Source organism: Xiphophorus couchianus, chromosome 23 (assembly GCF_001444195.1).
Source record: "Xiphophorus couchianus chromosome 23, X_couchianus-1.0, whole genome shotgun sequence".
Taxonomy (NCBI): Eukaryota; Metazoa; Chordata; class Actinopteri; order Cyprinodontiformes; family Poeciliidae; genus Xiphophorus; species Xiphophorus couchianus.
The window spans coordinates 20,934,811-20,952,086 of NC_040250.1; the positions used below are offsets into that span (position 1 = coordinate 20,934,811).

A 17,276-nucleotide genomic window follows, 5' to 3' on the forward strand; every position below is an offset into this window, starting at 1 on the left:
AAGACCTGCTTAAGGCATGGTTTTAAAATTTCACAAGGAAAACTGACTATGTGGTATTTGTAGAAGTTCGAGCGTCAAGGTTCCTAGTTGCTTGGATGGCACACTGGATAAAGACTGTGCTTTGGTCCCGATGGTTCTTAGTTCAAGACCTGCTTAAGGCATGGTTTTAAAATTTCACAAGGAAAACTGACTATGTGGTATTTGTAGAAGTTCGAGCGTCAAGCTTGCTAGTAAGAGGGGGGTTTGTCTTTTGTCCAAACATATTGCTGGATCAATCGTACTTCTTCCTTTTCTAAATCCAAACTGGTATTCCTTTAACTTCCCCTTGGATTCTAAGAAATATACTAACCTATTATTTACCATTTTCTCCATAATTTTACATAAACACGACGTTAGGGCTATTGGTCTATAACTTTCAGTTAAATTTGGATCTTTCCCAGGTTTGCATATAGGAATAATAATAGCTTCCTTCCAGTTATCAGGCAAAACTCCTTCCTCCCAACTTTTATTAAACAGTTTTAAAATTTTTTCTTTACTCACAGCACTAAGATTACTCATCATATTATAAGTGATTTGATCATTACTAGGTGTCGATTTTCTAGAATTCCTCAACACTTTATCTAATTCAGCTAAGGAAAATTCCTTGTTATTATAATTATCATAATTCTCATCATTTTGAATTAATTCTATATTCCGCTGTTTGGTAGTTACACGTCCTAATTTTTCCCTATTATTTAGATTCTCTGTACTATGTATCTTAGCAAACATCTTTCCTAATACCTCAGCCTTACTTTTATTATCTATAATATTATTTCCATTCTCTTTAATTATTGGGGAAAAAATTCTTTTGAATTCCCTGACATTTTTTTAATAGTATTCCAGACTTTATCTAATGCTGAATTCTTCCCCAAAGATTCACAATACTTTCTCCAATAATTTCTTTTAGCACTTTTAATAACTCTTCTAACTTCTGCCTGTTTTCTTTTATAATTTATCAAATTCTGAAAGCTTATCATTTTTTTCAATATCTTAAACGCTTTGTTTCTCTGTTTAATAACTATTGAACATTCTATTGTCCACCAAGGAACTATTTTTTTCTTTATCCTATTCCCATTACTTTTGGGAATACTTAATTTGGCCGAATTTATTATACCCTTGCTAATTTCAGAATTAACCTCATTAATTGGATTATTTATATCTACCTTTTCCAAGCATTCTTCACTCATAACTCCAAACATACCCCAATTTGCTCTCCCAAACTTCCACCTTCCCTCAACTTTTAACTGTTCCTCCTTCATAACTACCCCTATATTAATGATTATTGGGTAATGATCACTCCCCATTGTATTTTCTTTGAGTATTTCCCATCTGCATACATCAGCAATAGATTGAGACACCAATGTCAAGTCAATAGCAGACTCTTTGCCTCTAACAATATCCACCCGAGTGCCTTCTCCATTATTTAAAACAATCAATCCTTTTTCTTCTATGACCTCTTCTACAATCTCTCCATTATAACCAGTTCAGCTCAATCACGCGCGCTGTAAGAAATGAACTCTTCTTCTATTTATTCATGGGCGATGAACGAATAATTCTTTATGATCCATTACCGCCACCTCCCGGACAAAGAAAGTCCCCAATTTATACAGATAGGTCATTTTTTTCCTATCCAACTCAAGAGCTGGTGGCAATGAGTTGCAATATTTTAAAGTTTCAAAACCGCATAAAAATATGCTCCAAAAACAGTTTCATTATATAAAAACTATATAAACACTACCCATCACTGTTGTAAAAATACAGTTTCAAAATTATAGATGTTAAGTCACGAAAGTAAATATCTGTGAAGCCAACTGAACAGAGGATGCGACCAGTGACTATCTGTCTGTCTGTATATATATATATATATATATATATATATATATATATATATATATATATATATATATATATATATATATATATATATATATACACTTATTATTGTCTTTTGTTGCTCTGGTCTGAGGATGGTTGCGTGTCAGAAGAGAAGAGGATGCTGCTATGTCTTACCATTGCACTGACTTGCTTGGCATTTGCACATAAATCAAACTGAAAACTATATTAATTTAATTTCATATACTTTACCCTTTCAAAAGTCTGCTGTTTTATTTTATAACTGCAGGTTGCGTTTTATTGCATTCCGTTTGTTGCCCAGATAAGGGGCACGTCATGCACGTTCCGTTTTGTTGTTTTGTCGATCACACATTTACGGCGATTATTTACAAAGAGCGATCATCGTTATGCAAACTGCATGTTGGAGGAGATTTTCCGAGTTCCAAAAGGAAAAAAACGACCCTTTCCCCATCGATCTTCATAATAAAAATGATATCAAAAATCAGATTTCTTTATTGCATTCCTTTAATTTGGTCAATGCAACGAAACACAATACATGAATATTGTAAGGGAAGGTAAACTTAAAGCACCATTGTACAACAGAGTAGTCACGTGCGTCGTTCCGTCCAGGGAAAATAAACATTCAATCATGAATGCTAATTATCTATACACTTAGTCATTTTGATAATAGGCTAATATAGCTAATATAAACACTTAAAGCTTGTTTTGCCTTCGTTATAAACCTTATATAAGGCTTTTAATTTTTTTGCGGCTCCAAACAGATTTTTAATTTTTATTTTTTTGAGGAAACAGAGGTAATTTAATGGCACTTCTGTTTCCGAACATGTTTGGTGCAGTTCAAAGATTTACCAAAAAGCGGCGCTACCAAGCTGTGTCTTTCCCCCCCTATTTCTTTACTTGTAGGTTTTTACAAGATACTTGTATTATCAACATTACAGTTATGAAGGATAGGCTAGTTTTACAAACATAACCCCAAACCCCATACCCCACCCCTATAGCTAAACACCTTTTTTTTTGTTTGTTATATCTATCATATATGGCAAAGTATTACTAACGTCCGGGACTATCAGGACACCCATGTCCACGCCCTGGCAGAGTAAAAACCACTAGGGTCTATCTATGCGAAATCACTCGGGGTGTGGGTTGACTGCATCAGCAGGAGGAAGAGGAGGAGTTGCGTACAGCCCTTATTACTACCGTGCCTCAGTCCTGCCCTCGACAGCCGAGTCGCTCCGACCTCCAAATCACATCTAGAGCTCCCGAACAGGCGGAATTAACCTCAAAAGACTAAAAAAAAGAAACTATCAACAAAAAAAACCAAAAAAAAAAACCAAGACATCCACGGGGGAAAAGTTTGAGAACAAAGGATATTTACTGGAATACAACAAATCTAAACGCGCCGCTAATTTTCATTTTGTTGGAATATTTGACACCATGAGGATTTTCCCCGTTGTGCTCCTGCTTGTTCACAGCTTGGGTAAGTGTTCAATGAGCCAGTATAGAGCGCTTCGTACAAATACAACAGTGTTTGTTTATCTGTACCCCTACTCTCTCTTCCCCCGAAGCCCTAAGTATTGGTTGACCTTTCTTTTTTTTTTTTTTTTTTTAAATCTAATCATCTATCTCATTTCCAGTATCTAATTTTTAAAAAAAATGTAATCTTAAATCGTTGGTCTCTGAAATGCCATGCTGTTCTGGAGTTAATGGGGTCATCTGTCTATTTTAGATGAAGCTTTATGTAACTGGATACATTTATTTTTAACTCATATTCTTGCCATGACATTAGCTAAGAGTCTGTCCATGAAATTTGGGGGTGTGAATGTTTGGGTCTTGCCTTTGGCTACATTTTGTTCCCAAACCACATAAGTACTTAACATGGATTTTTAGCTGCTGCAGTGCTTTGGAGCAAAGCCCAAATAAGCTATTTACTTGTGACCAAACATGGATTAGTAGTGTAACTAAAATCCCCTCCCAATCCCACCTGGAGCTTGCTTGTGTGCAACATGTCTCAACTTGCCCAGCAATCTCTGCCCAGGTGGAGTTCAGTTCATTACTTCTACCCTCAGAGTAGTAGCTTCTGCTTCTGGGACTCAAATTCTCTCCTTTTTTTGTCCCTCTCTCCTCCAGTTGTGTCCAGACTGGCCAGTGGGGCTGCAGTCGATCGGCATGAGGGCGACAGGCAGCGGCACACGTCTGTCTTCAACCTCTTAGACACAACCAGGGACCGGAGGGCTGAGGAGGAGCGCACAGGTGCCACAATAGTGCAGCATGGCCAGGAAGGCAAGGAAGAGGAGGAGGATGATGGATATTATTACGATGATGAGTCTGAAGACGAAATGTCTGGAGACTATGACATGGATCTGCCACGAGGTAAGGCAGGATCTTGAGTTACTTTTCTAAAATCCTTCAGTATTTTTTGTCTGCATGCCATTTAATGACCCAACTTACTAACCTCTGAGTAGCTCTTTGAATGAAACTTAGCCATGAAAATAGCTGAACAGACTGTGTAGGCAATGCTTTAGTCTTTACTTCTAAAAACAAGTGTCTTTATTAAGGTGTATGCCTTTATTTGCTCTCTAACACTGGAAATCCTCATGTACTGTCTGACTAGATTACTGTGCCATTACATAGTTACAACCAGCAGTGTGGGAATAAAGGTGCAATAGTCATCAACAGCAGAAATGACAACACTGTTGAGTCCAGACTTAGCTGAATGTTTTTTTTTTTTTGGCTTTATTAGTTCAGTTGCCATGTTGAGCAAAGTGCAGGCGCTGTTCGTATTTTGAACGAGCCTTATCATTAATAACTATACAAAAAGCTAGAGTCTTTAGTAATCATGTAAAGACTGCACTTATGTGATAGGGTTTTTACTTTTGCATTGTTGGTGAAGTCACCATGACAATAAAACTGAAAGTCATTTCATTAGCCAGAATGAGATTGTTTGACAGTGAGAAAGTAAGAAACAAACTCGAGTCTCACTCTAGAAGCAACATGTCAGCCTTTACTTTATTCATCTTTTTTTTCTCCCACCTTTATTGGTTTAGTCGCCATGTCAAGCAAACCCAAAGACCCATCATCCCTCCCGGAGCCCCGAAACACAGAAGAAACTCAAAGAAGAGGAAAGGGAATAAAGAAAGGGAAAGGCAAGGGAAAGAAGAGGAATCCATGTCTGAAAAAGTACAAGGACTTTTGCATTCATGGCACCTGCCTGTACCTGAGGGAACTCCGTGCCCCATCTTGTGTGTAAGTACCAAAGCTCTGCAAGCACCTGGATATCACCTTCTGAAATACTGATCAGCAATATGAACTAATTGAGTACCTCTTATGCTTGCAGCTGCCATCCAGATTACTCTGGCGAAAGGTGCCAGTTATTTACGCTGCCTGTCCATACCCCGGAGGGCTACAGCAGGACCACGGCTTTAGCAGTGATAGCTGTGGTGCTTTCATCCGTTTGCCTCACCATCATCGGCCTCTTATTAATGCTAAGGTGAGTAGAACACACATTAGACGCCATGAAGAACAATAAAAAAAAAAAAAAGAGTGAAATAATCTGACTAATCCACCGTTTCTTTTTTTAAAATTATTTTCAGGTTTCACAAGCGTGGAGCGTATGATGTAGAGAGCGAGGAGAAGGTGAAGTTGGGGCTGGCGTCCAACAACTGAAACCACAAACAGAGGTGAGCGGTTCAGAACTGACCTATTATCCCAGACGTTACCTAGAAGCTTCTTTGTATCTTCATTAGATTAACCTTTTATTTATTTATTTATTTTTTATCATATCAGGCATAAATGCAGAAATTCTACCTCAAACTGGAAAAACAGAAGCGTACTGCAACGGGAGGTCCAGGAGGAAACATGAACGTATGCGGAGATGGGAGCTGAGCGCGCTCAGATGGATGTTCGATATCTGGTCAGCTGTGGCCGACCGGATCGGTATCCCCTCAGGCGTCCACTAGAGTAGGGGGCATCTTCCAGGAAGCGAAATACAGAACGGCTTAGAAGATGGACTGAAGATGGGATCGGCAGGAAGAAAACAAGAAGAAGGGATGATGTTTAGACTCTGCTCTGCTTCGTGACTGTGTGAAAAGAAAGCGTTTCAAGTGGAACTGAAAACTTTAAACAGCAAGGATAGCTCAATTTGGACTCTTTTCTCTCATGAGAAAATGTTTTGTATTTTTCCTGCACACCTTTTTTTTCTTTTTCTGTACAGTAAACATTATATTTATAAGTTTAATTTATTTATTTAAATGTATTTATAGGGATATTGTTCCCTCAAGTAGTTTTTAAAATTGTAATGTTACAATTCTTTTTATATTTGCTATTGAACAATATTTATTTATAAAACAAACAGGCAGAAAACAAAATCACAAAAAAGCTCTTTGCCTTTATTTACAATTTTCGTTGTGTAGCCAACTTTATCCAGTTTTGGCAAACCCAAAGTGATCCAAAGCATTGTAATTATTAAATTCCAAATAAAATGTTTATTTGGTTAATTTCTGTTTATTTTTATTATTTTTTTTTATCTTTGTTAAAATATAAACAACTTTTTGGAAGCTACCAATATCATACCAGGTGAACTCAGTTGGATTGTAAAACCAGTAGACCCCATTGTGTTTTTTTTGCCCAATGGCACATCAACAGTTGAAGATCAGGGACGTCTCCTTCCCTTAGCTCGACTTTATCCTGCAGGCTCAGGGATTTGAAGGCCAGAAAGTAAAGGAGTTTCTGTGTTTGGCTTTCTGTTTTCTTAAAAAAAAAAAAAGGTCAACAAAGAGTTGTTTTTTTTTACAAATTTCTCCACCAACTGTACAGATACCAAACCCTCTTTTACCTTATGAGAACATAATCAATACTGAAGTGAAAACTGGCTGTATGGAGAGAAGTTGAATTGTTTTTTGTCTTATCAGTGGAGATAGTGTCACGCTGCCAAAGTGAAAGAAAAAGAAAGAAGTGAATTAAGATGTTCCACCCTTTCAAATCCTGATTTGTCATTTTTGAAGTGATGATTTGTGATTGATTTGTTCATTGCAAAATAAAAAAAAAAATCTTGACATTTTGAGTGTTTCCTCATTATTACATTTCATTATGCTGGTGTGTAATTCTCAGTCATTCAGCATATGACAATGATGGTGCTTAAATACAAGGTAACTGAATTTCTCTTGTTGTTTCACCTCTTATCCAAAAGGATTTTTTTAGCTACTGCATGGTTGGAAGGATCAGGAAAGTTGTGGCCAGAGAAATCGCCCAAATGGGTCCGTTAAGGTCACATGAGTCACTGGCCCTACCCTCTATTCAGTTAATGTTGGGCTGTTCCCACTTGACAATCCAAACATTTCACCTAACGATGCCAACATGTCAGCTTTTTTGGCCACATGTCAAGAAAGTAAAAGTCCAAATGCCTTCTATTTAAACACTTGAAATTACTCTTCATTTCACAAATGAACAGATTCAGATGTTCCATGCTTTCTCCATGCATCTTTTAAGTGAGGTCAACTATATTTTTGCCCTTTTATCAACTTCCTGACTTGACCCACACACAAATGCCTGCATGGAGATACCATCGGTTTGCTCTTTTGTCCTGCTTGGGACCTGTAATTATAGTAAACACAATATTTTTATTTCCTTTCGCTGTGACGTATTTGCAAACTTTCTGCGCCACAGCACCTGCATCCTGGCCTACAGGGCTATTATGTCCTGCTGCCTTTAAAAGGCAAATATTATTAGCTTGAGCTGTATATAGAGTTATAAAGCTGACCCTGTTTATTATGTTTAGCTTCAGTCGGACAATTATGGAGTGACATTAACATGTTGTGTATAGGGAGGGGCTTTCTTGAAATCAATTTGTTTACATTGTTGACAGCATCATCAGTTTCACTGAAAGATTAACCTCAAGCTTACTAAAATTTTTGCACCGCTGATTTGTCCCCTTGAAGACAGCGACTTTTCTGACATCGTTAAAACAGAAGTGATTTCTCCAACTCCAAACCCTGGTATCATGACCACAACCGTGAACCAATCAGAACTCTGCCCACGATGTCTTTAGTTTATTACAGACTCACTTGCAGAAGAGTATATAAGATTTATTGATAAAAATCACCTTTTTAATTAAAAAAAAAGTATGAGTAAGGAGTGCTGACACTGCTTACACTGGTCAGCACTTTTCTTCTTCTTTTATTGCTATTCTCTGCAGTTACCATCTGTAAACCAATTTTGTTTTTGTGACGTCTTGTTTTATTGATGGTTTCAAATAGGTTTTGTAATATATGTGTAGTTTTAAAGGTGAGCATTTTAAAAGCTCATAAGCAAGCCAAGGGCTTTCAGAGTAATCCTGCTGCAGGGTCTTTGGTCATAATGACAGCTCATTTTACTCTGTGTGCAACTTTTGTTAGATATATTATGTTCTCTGATTAAAAAGCAGCCCCTCGTGAGAGTGCCAACCTTTTGTAGCACAGATGCAAGGTGTGTAAAGCAGGGAACACCTGATGCTCACTTCGCAGCTTCATGCACTCCATTACTCACACAGGCAAACAGCTGGTGTGTTCAAAGAGATGCATAGTGTAACATCAGGAGGCCCAGAGCGCCAAATCGGTTCAGAAAGACCGCAGAGGGCAAGTACCAGCAGCCATTATAGCTGTTATGATTGCCTGCATTTAACAGAGGTAGGGTTGAAAAAAAAAAAACCCCAGCTGGACTCAAACGAAGCCAAAGTTTAGTCATCCCTTGAAGTCATCTCCTACACGGATGTTGTTGCACCGGTTGTGTGTGTGCGTAAGTTTGTGTGTGAGGGGGAATGCCTCAGCTCTGTGTGGTTTGCTGGGGTTAACCAAATCATTAAAGGCAAAAAAATTCACTGTAAAGCATACATGTTTACCAGCGGATGCTACTCAAACCTGTTTGTTGGTTTGACTGCATGCTTTCTGTGTTTAGTGGATAAACAAGATACTCAACCCTAACGATTGCTCTGGTTGTTGTAGTTAAAAGCAGACGTTCAGCCTAACCAAGGGTGTGGCACCTGATTTAAGATGTGACTTTCGTCATAACATCTGTTGAGAAATCGAAAAAATAGAAGTTCGACTTGGTTTTTTTTCCAGGAAAAAAAAAATAGCCCAAAAGCTTTGGGTTTTTTTTTAACACATGAAAAAAAAACACATATATCATTGCAAGTACTTTCAGATTGTATAGAACTTCTCAAAAGAATTCATACCCCCGCCAACCTGTTTGAAATCTGTCACATTTCATCCACTTTTTTTTTTTTTTTTACATCTTATGCAATATACCAGCAGAAAGTAATGCATACTGTAATTCAAAACTTAAAGTATAAGTTTTGAATTTCCTATTTTCAGACAATTGAAGATAAGACGTCCAAACCTTGGTATGCTGTTCTAACAAATTATACTTATAAAGTGCTTTTTAGAACACTCAAAAACACTTTCCAAGACAAGGAAAACGCAAACAAGATAAACAAATTGCTGCAAAGTAAATGTGGGAATTCTGCTTTATCACATGAAATAAAAAAGAAAGACACTGAGGTTTTTGTTTTGTAAAGCTGCACTGCGACAACTGCCTTTTGCACAGCACTATATGTGTACTTACAAGGCACACACACATTTTACAGTAGTGAAGCCGCCTAATCCAGGCCTCTCAATGTCAAGTAGCAGAAAACCCAGAAATAGTGATGTAGAGTCATGCTCACATAGCTGCTATTCCCGGGGCTGATGGTCACTGAAGAGCTAGAATGCTGAGCGAAAACTGGGAGTTCACTGCCCGCTCTTCCTAGGACGACTGGTGACTCTGAGCCAAGAAATCATGCTGGACACAATATCCCATTTTCCCTTGTAGGGTTCACTCCACAGAGTCTAAATATGTGGTTTGCACTCATCTTCTTGGTGTTTTTCAGCATTCCTAGAGAGAGAGAGAGAGAGGGATATTTTCACAGCTTGGGAGGCATTTCCTTACAGGTTGTACAAAATGCATTGGAAAGAGCAAGATTCATTGTGTGCCAGAAGCCTTTGGGAAATAACAATCATACTGGTAATGGTTCATTTCTGTTTCAGGATGGTAAACAATATGCTATGAACAGAAAGACTACAGGGAAATGTAAAAATAGTAAACAAAAGACATTTACAAAAGCCGCATCTCTTTACTGCCATCCGAATCCATTAGTGTTCGATTGATATATTGGCAAACAGAGTGGAGTGGTCAGGTACTGTAGCACTTGTAATACATTGCATTAGTGTAAGGAGGTTGAGTTTGTTGTGAAAGGTGCTTCCTGTCCCGCTGAGAAGCAACAATGGGTAGTTTCCACCCTGACATGGAAGTGCGCACGCCAACAGTTGCAAATATAATCATGCCTCATAAACGGGAGCGCGTTATTACCTGGAATCAACAAATGTGTGTGTAGGCGTGTGTGTCTGTGTGTTTCAGAATCAGCCTGAAGACCTCAAGGATACAGTTTAGTACTCCAACGAAGTCAAGCGAGTTTGTGCGATGCGCCACAAACTATGATCGGCCTTTGTGATAGTTAACATCGGTGCACCACTGAGGCCTGATTGATGAGGTGGTGACAGAAACACAGACATTGTTGCATGACAACTGAGAGGCTACGATGGATGAGCATGTTGCGCGGCATCTGTGCGACCCTGTTTACACAAAGGCAAACCGCAGGAGAGGAGGGTGGGGTGCAGAGGGCGACAGGAACCCGCTGAATGAGTGAAAGGTCAAAAAGGTAACATGAGAAGGAGGAGAGCAAGATGAAGAGAGAAGGATGGAGAACGTGTCAAGGTGAGAACCTCTAGTTAGTAGGGTGCTGACTCGACTTCACTCATGTTAAATAAAAAAGAGATTAAAGTGTCAGAGCACTCTGTCAGTAGCTATTATAACCCTCCGTCTTCCTCTTTCTGGCCTTTACCCTCCTCTTTCCTGTGAATTAGCGACTCGATTTCCTTATTCCGGCCCTGAATGACTCCCGTATTCTCTCCCCATTTCCATATCCTTTTCCTGTCTTCTCTCACTTTACATTCTTTACAACTAAAGAGACAGTGTGGTCATAGCAATACATGAGGAAGTTATGTAAGGCTAAATCGGCTACTAAATTGAAACGAAAATATGCATCTCATTCAGTTTTGTGGTTCCTCTATCAACCAGAAAACCATCTTCCTTACCGCAGATAAAACTGCTTCAAAGATATATATACTGCTGTTCTTTGCCATTACTTCAGCGTAATAACAATAAGACTTCTGTTTTTATTACTCAGGACTTTAAGTTGATAAACTCTGCTTATTTCTCAAATGGTCAACATGTTGTTTTTATAGTAAATTAGAAGCTTTCTGCTGTTTTTCCCCCTTAATTTCTTGCACGCCTTGGTTAACAGTAGGACTTGTGAAAAAATAGTCTTTTACTTTATGTAGTTCATTTAAGAATTCAGCAATTGTTACTTTGCTATATATTTTTTTATATTTTCCCTGGGCTGGTCTCAAACTAATGATCTCTTACAACTTCTTCCTGAGCTTCATAATTTATTTTATACATCCCACAGTTCTGTTTTTAGATAATTTATCTACAAAATACAACAAAGTAAATTACAAAATTTGATGAATTTGAGTATTTGATGCCTGGTCTCAACAACACAGCAGAGTTGAGGGCATATTCTCTTTTATTATTTATTTGAAGACCAGTAGATAAAGACCTTCAGTTTCTGTTTTGTAAAAACAGGTCAATAAAGGTGATTGCAGTTTTCTGTGCATGAGGTCCAGTATCAAATGCACAGCAGCAACAACTGGGTGTGAGAACGAGGGGGGCTGTTTCTGTGTGATGAAAGTAAAAGTGTTTTACCTTCTTTCCATCTTATTTTCTTTAACATATTATTAAGTTTGTGAAAAGTAGAAATGTGCTACCAGATAACATTGAAGAACTGTTATAAAAATACTAATCAGTATCCCCCAAAAAACAAACAAAAACATTTTAACTATGTACTGTATACTGTATATGATAACAAATACTGTCAGAGATATTGTGGAATTAAAAAATAATTCATCTAAGTAATAATTTCTTTTGTACAAAAATGTCAAATTTAGCCATGAACTTGTTATACTACAGAGTTTAATAAGTCACCCTGACTCCTGTGTGGATGTTACTGATTAGCTTAAAATAATGCTGCTTTTGAAAGTTTCTCTGAAACGGCTTGCACTCAACTTTCATCTCATGAGAACAGTTTAATTTGTCCCTGTATGGGTTTGGGTCCACAATAACAATAACAATGAAACTACTGTATACTTATTAGCCAAAACCAAGAAATAGGAAAATAAAAGCAACCTAAACAGAAGAATATCAGTTTATTTTACCCCAAGTCTATTAGATTGAGTAAGTGATTTGTATCCGGAAACAAACAAGAAAGATCCCCTGCAAATGTGCTTCATCACTGCGCAGTTTTGAACGTCAGACAAAACTGACAAAATGCTCCAGGCATTTTTCTACAGGAGATAACTATGTGGACTACGAAGAGGTTTTACACACGTCAGGTTTTACACAATTTACTATTTTAAGTGAAACGTAAAGCAAGGCTGTCAAGCTCAGGTTTTGCCTGAGACCCCTTGGTCTTCTGATCGCTGTGTTGTGCCTGACAGCGTTGCTGAAAAAGCATCTCCGCTTGCTCCTGAAGCCAAGAGCAGCTGGGCTGGGATGCCAACAGATTCCCCGTTGCTGATGTCACTCTGCTGGGCAGACACTTGTTATGTATCATGGTCACACTATTAAATTCTCACTGGAGTCTATTTAGGCCCTACTGAGCCCGATGGCTGCATTATGTTACTTACTCTGTAAAATGAGAGGACCGAGGGACTGAAGCTGGGTTTAAAAGGGAAAGCAGGCAGGTGATCAGAGGGCAAAGGAGAAGAAAAACAGAGGACTGAGAGCACTCATTTAGCCAATCTGGTCTGACACGCACTCAAACACAATGAAGAAAATTATTTAAACGACAATATCCCGGAAAGTAGACAGGAAGGTGTGATGACTCTATGCTTGACTCATCTGTTTTCCCCACTCCTTACAATATAGGCTGCGGTTCTCTGTTAAAAAAATAAATAAATAAAAATCCTCTCATATCCGCCCAGGGTGCACATGCGTGTGGAGGAGCAGGGGCATTCTGGTGGTTTTAGAGGATCAGCCAAACGCGTGCAGGCTGGCTGAGTTGGCCGACACCGCAGCTTATGACAAAGAAGGGGCCGTCGGATGTGAGGGGCAGGCAGCAGGCTCCGGTTACCTCAAGGAGCAAGCTCCATGCCGTTCCTCTTCATTGTGCTTCCTTTGCGGTTGAGCCGTGTTTGTAACTTCATAACCCGTTGACACCGTTCCTCACTCCCACAGCAAACACTCTTAAGAAATCTTCATTGTCATGCTTTGATCCTGAGAGGACTACAGGAAAACAAAAAGTTCAGGGATTTTCCCTGTGGAGAAATACATCTTCATACTTAAGCCGTGACTTTACCAAAAGGCAAACTGAACTTGGCTTGTTCCATACAAAACAATGATTAACGAGACTACTTGGAAGACTTATACTTCTTACCCTTGTTCATCAAAATACTTATTTCTTCCACGTAATAGGTTAATACCCATTAACTTCAGTTGCATTTTGACATGTAAGGTTGACAGTTTGGGATAAAATAGTAACACCACAACAGATATAGCCTTAAGAATATATTTATTCAACCAATAAGTTTGTGTCCTACAGGAAATGAAATGGTCATTTGTTTTGTTTTGTTTAGATGACACATGTTTTAATTTAACACCATATAAATAAACCTAACTGAATTAAAATGGAACCAGCTTATTTAAAAAGGTAAGCTATTGAAAAAAAGGTATTGCTTAGTTTTAGTACTTTATTTGATTGTAAAAAAATAAAATAAAATAAATATTTTGATTAAATGTATGTGACACCAAACAGGAGCAGCAATGCTTCAAAATTCACATTTGGTTCAGTATCTTCAAACTACTGCAAGTTTTTCCTCCTTCTTCTTCTTTATGAAATGTAATACAAAATACAATTTGTTATACTGATTAAGTTACATGCATCCCTCATCGATGAAAAGTAAACAATTCAAAATATTGTCCCAGGAGGATTATAATTATTTAATAAAAGTAGTTACTGGCAACATCTGGTAATTGTGGGAAGTTATATCAAAACTTTTATAAATCATAATCCTCAGGCAACAATTATGGACACAAATGAAATGTTTGAATTGTTTATTAATAAGAGAAATTGGCTGGTGGATTTCCTCTATGTTTTGTGTGTGATTCCACATCACTAAAGACAAGAGGTAAGTGGTTATTGAAGACATAATGATATGTTCGGCACATGCTGGCAGAGTTTTCAAGAAGGAAATGTCAATCAGAGCTGCAGATTTACCTGACATGCTAAAACTTAGAGAAATTGCAATGATGGGAGAAAGTAATCAATGTTGTCATCTCAACGTTCACCTGTTGTACATCACAAGCGCAGGTTTTCTGAATAGCACACAGCACTGGTTAATGCTATTATATTTCCAAAGAACCTTTAAAATCTGCAATATTGTGTCATTGCTTGTCACAACAGACTACGTCACTGTAGAGAGTCTGACAATTCTCAAAAACAAGAAAAGTGCACTTGACAGATTTGCTGGATGTTCGGTTGACTTTTGCTCATTACGTGATTGAACCAAGAGCCAGCCACATGATTTTAAGCTCTTTGAATTTCTCATCCATTTGCATTCATCCCTCTGAATCTGACAGATTTATACTCCCCCCTAACCCGCCTAAGCGGCCCACAGACTATTAGAGGTCTGTGACCTCAGCAAGACTTCTCCCTCTGCTGCTCCCTGTCTAAACATCTACTCACTGAAACTCTGTGTATTGCTTCTTTCTTGCTGTGGCCTTGAGACAGTGTGGGAGCTGTTCAGAGAGCTGGAATGCAGAAGGAGTGCTCAGCTTCTGGAGCAGAGAAAGGCTGAAAAGGGGGATTTTTTTCCTTGGATGAGATCATGGATGATGGCGCTCCCAGAGAGGGAGCTGAGCTTGTGGCAGACGCGCCCCTGACCTCCCTCTGCACACACGTGCAGAAGGAACACACACACACATTATATCCTCACAGGGGCTATGCAACGACTCCCATTCATGTTTCATTAATTTCTACAGCCTAACTCGAACCCTTACCCTAAACCTAACTAACACTTGAACTCAATTGATATCTTACTCCTAAACATAACCCATAACCCCAAAAAAGCAGTTTTTCTTTGGGGCCTATAAGAAACAGTCGGTTCTCACAAAGTATGTATGAGGAAAGTGTTCCTTACGCCGTGGCAAATACATGCCAACACACACACGTATAGAGGGGATGAGCACGGTTCATGAAAGCAGAGAGATGACATCTAGTTTTCATCTCTGCCCATTACACCGCTGCTAATCTCAAAATCCAGATTGTCCTGTCTTTATCAACATGCCACACACAGCAGCTTTGCAAAAGTCCCCAGTGGACCACTTTAGCGGGCTCAACCATGCGAGGAGCTCTACTATAATCTACCCCATTACTGGCAGAGAGATGGAGGTGATTAGTAACCCACGACAATTAGCCCGCTCAGCACTTATATGCTGACAAAGCGGAGTCGACGGCAATACTGTCTCATCTTGAGGAGTGGTCTGTTATGTGGTGCTAAACTAAGTGGATGAGGAGTCTGTGTTCACGCAACAGCAGTCGAGACGGCAGGATGATGCTTATTGTGATTCGTCAGCCCCTTGTTACCCGTATGTGAGTCACGGAGACCGGCACTCATGGCTTTGTGCCTCGGTGTGAAAAATATCTCTCTTTCCTGAGCCCCCCTCTCTCCAAACGTGACTTTTGGGAATTTGACAAACCAAAGCTCTGTCAGGGGACATGAGCCTTGGTCTAAATGTGACACATTGCTGTGGGAGCAATTGTTGTTTTTATAGATCCTCTAATCATTCCTCTATGAGCTGGAATAACTGGAACCAGTGTTAGTGCTTGATTAAAGCATTGAAGAGGAGTAAGCTCAGTGTCTAAGCTGACACATAAAAAAGCAACAGTTTACTCTTCAGCAGTATGTTGTTGATTAGCTGCGGTCCTGATTGTTGACAGTTAGAGGGGTTTGTCTGTCACTGCTCTGTGGTCAGTAGACTGGCATTATGATGACAAATCCTTTTTGCACGACAGCGGATTTCACTGAAAAGTCCATGATTGGATAAACGATCCAGTCATTTTCTCTTGAACTGCTCTGTGATGCAATGCCACTCAAAACACTGGAGTAAAGATCACATGTTTTGTTGACCAACCAAGTAAGTAAGCCTTTATGCAGATGATAATGCACTGTACCAGAAAAATCAAATTAGAACACTATGTGGTGTGTATTTTACATCTGCATATTTTTAATGTAAGAAAACTGAGGAATTTCTCTACATTTTAATAAATAGCAATTTGATTATGTTCATGTTTTTGCTTTTTCAGCTTTCAGTATTGTTTTCGATTTCACCTCACTGCTAACTCTTCTTTGGAAAACTGTTTCCTGACAACAACAAAAAACCCCCCAGAAAAACCAGTTTTATCAGATTATTTGTGTGCCAAACAAGCTTATGTTGTGGCCGAGTTTTATTAATTTCGTCTATTTGACATCAACTAAAGCCAGTTGTGCTGCTCTGATTGACATTATCAAGATTGGCCTCTCAGGTTTCAGTAGAAGGCAAACAAACAGGTTGTACTTTGTATTGTATTTTCCCTGGTATTCAAATCTTCTCTCTGGCGCTCGTCAGATACCTGCCTTCGTAGCTAGCTTTGTTTCTTCTTCTGTAAGACAGCCAAATGATTGGTTCACAATGCAGGTTTGTTGGCTGCTGCGTGAGTTCCTTTGCCCTAATTATAGACACCAGACTGACATCTTTATCGTCACTAAATTCTGTTCCGCCTAAAATGTCCCGATGGTATTTCTGTTGTTGTCTAAATTTGCTCAGCTCAGAGGCTGTGGAGCAGCTATGCGTCAGTGCAGGAAAGGCCTGGGAAAAGAATGAGTTTGGTAAACCACTGAGCCGCAGTCCAACTGACCTTAACATCCTTCTGCTTCTGTGCGTATTGAAGTTGTGTTTTCCAGCTTGCAGTGGGGTACAGCGTCACCCTCTTGGCTCCCAACAAAGACCCCACATCAGTCAGAAGAAAAGGCTGCCAGGAAGTGACGCTACCACATCAGTAGTCCTTGCTAAAAGCATTAGATCACCATGAGCCCTTTTCAGTAGGAGTTGAGATTAATGAGAAGGAGAATAATGCAAAGTGAGTAAGTATTAACTGCTGTCCACAACAAATTTCCTGTAACAGACAGGAACTGTGAGTTTGAGAGGCTGGTGTGATAAAG

At 38.9% G+C, this 17,276-nt stretch overlaps 1 protein-coding gene and 1 long non-coding RNA gene across 2 annotated transcripts; one reads left to right on the plus strand and one right to left on the minus strand.

The window, feature by feature from the left end:
- Window positions 1-3,048: 3,048 nt before the first annotated feature.
- Window positions 3,049-5,927, plus strand: hbegfa (heparin-binding EGF-like growth factor a). Its single transcript, XM_028009503.1, has 6 exons — window positions 3,049-3,370; window positions 4,021-4,263; window positions 4,938-5,136; window positions 5,228-5,380; window positions 5,484-5,570; window positions 5,677-5,927. Exons 1-5 carry the CDS (start codon window positions 3,328-3,330, stop codon window positions 5,554-5,556), a joined length of 711 nt encoding a protein of 236 aa, XP_027865304.1. The 5' UTR covers window positions 3,049-3,327; the 3' UTR covers window positions 5,557-5,570; window positions 5,677-5,927.
- Window positions 5,928-9,136: 3,209 nt separating this feature from the next.
- LOC114139519 (uncharacterized) lies at window positions 9,137-17,253 on the minus strand. The gene is made up of 3 exons (XR_003594465.1): window positions 16,973-17,253; window positions 13,151-13,302; window positions 9,137-9,795 (listed from the first exon to the last, which is right to left on the minus strand). It is a non-coding gene; the product is annotated as an uncharacterized LOC114139519 (long non-coding RNA).
- Window positions 17,254-17,276: the final 23 nt, after the last annotated feature.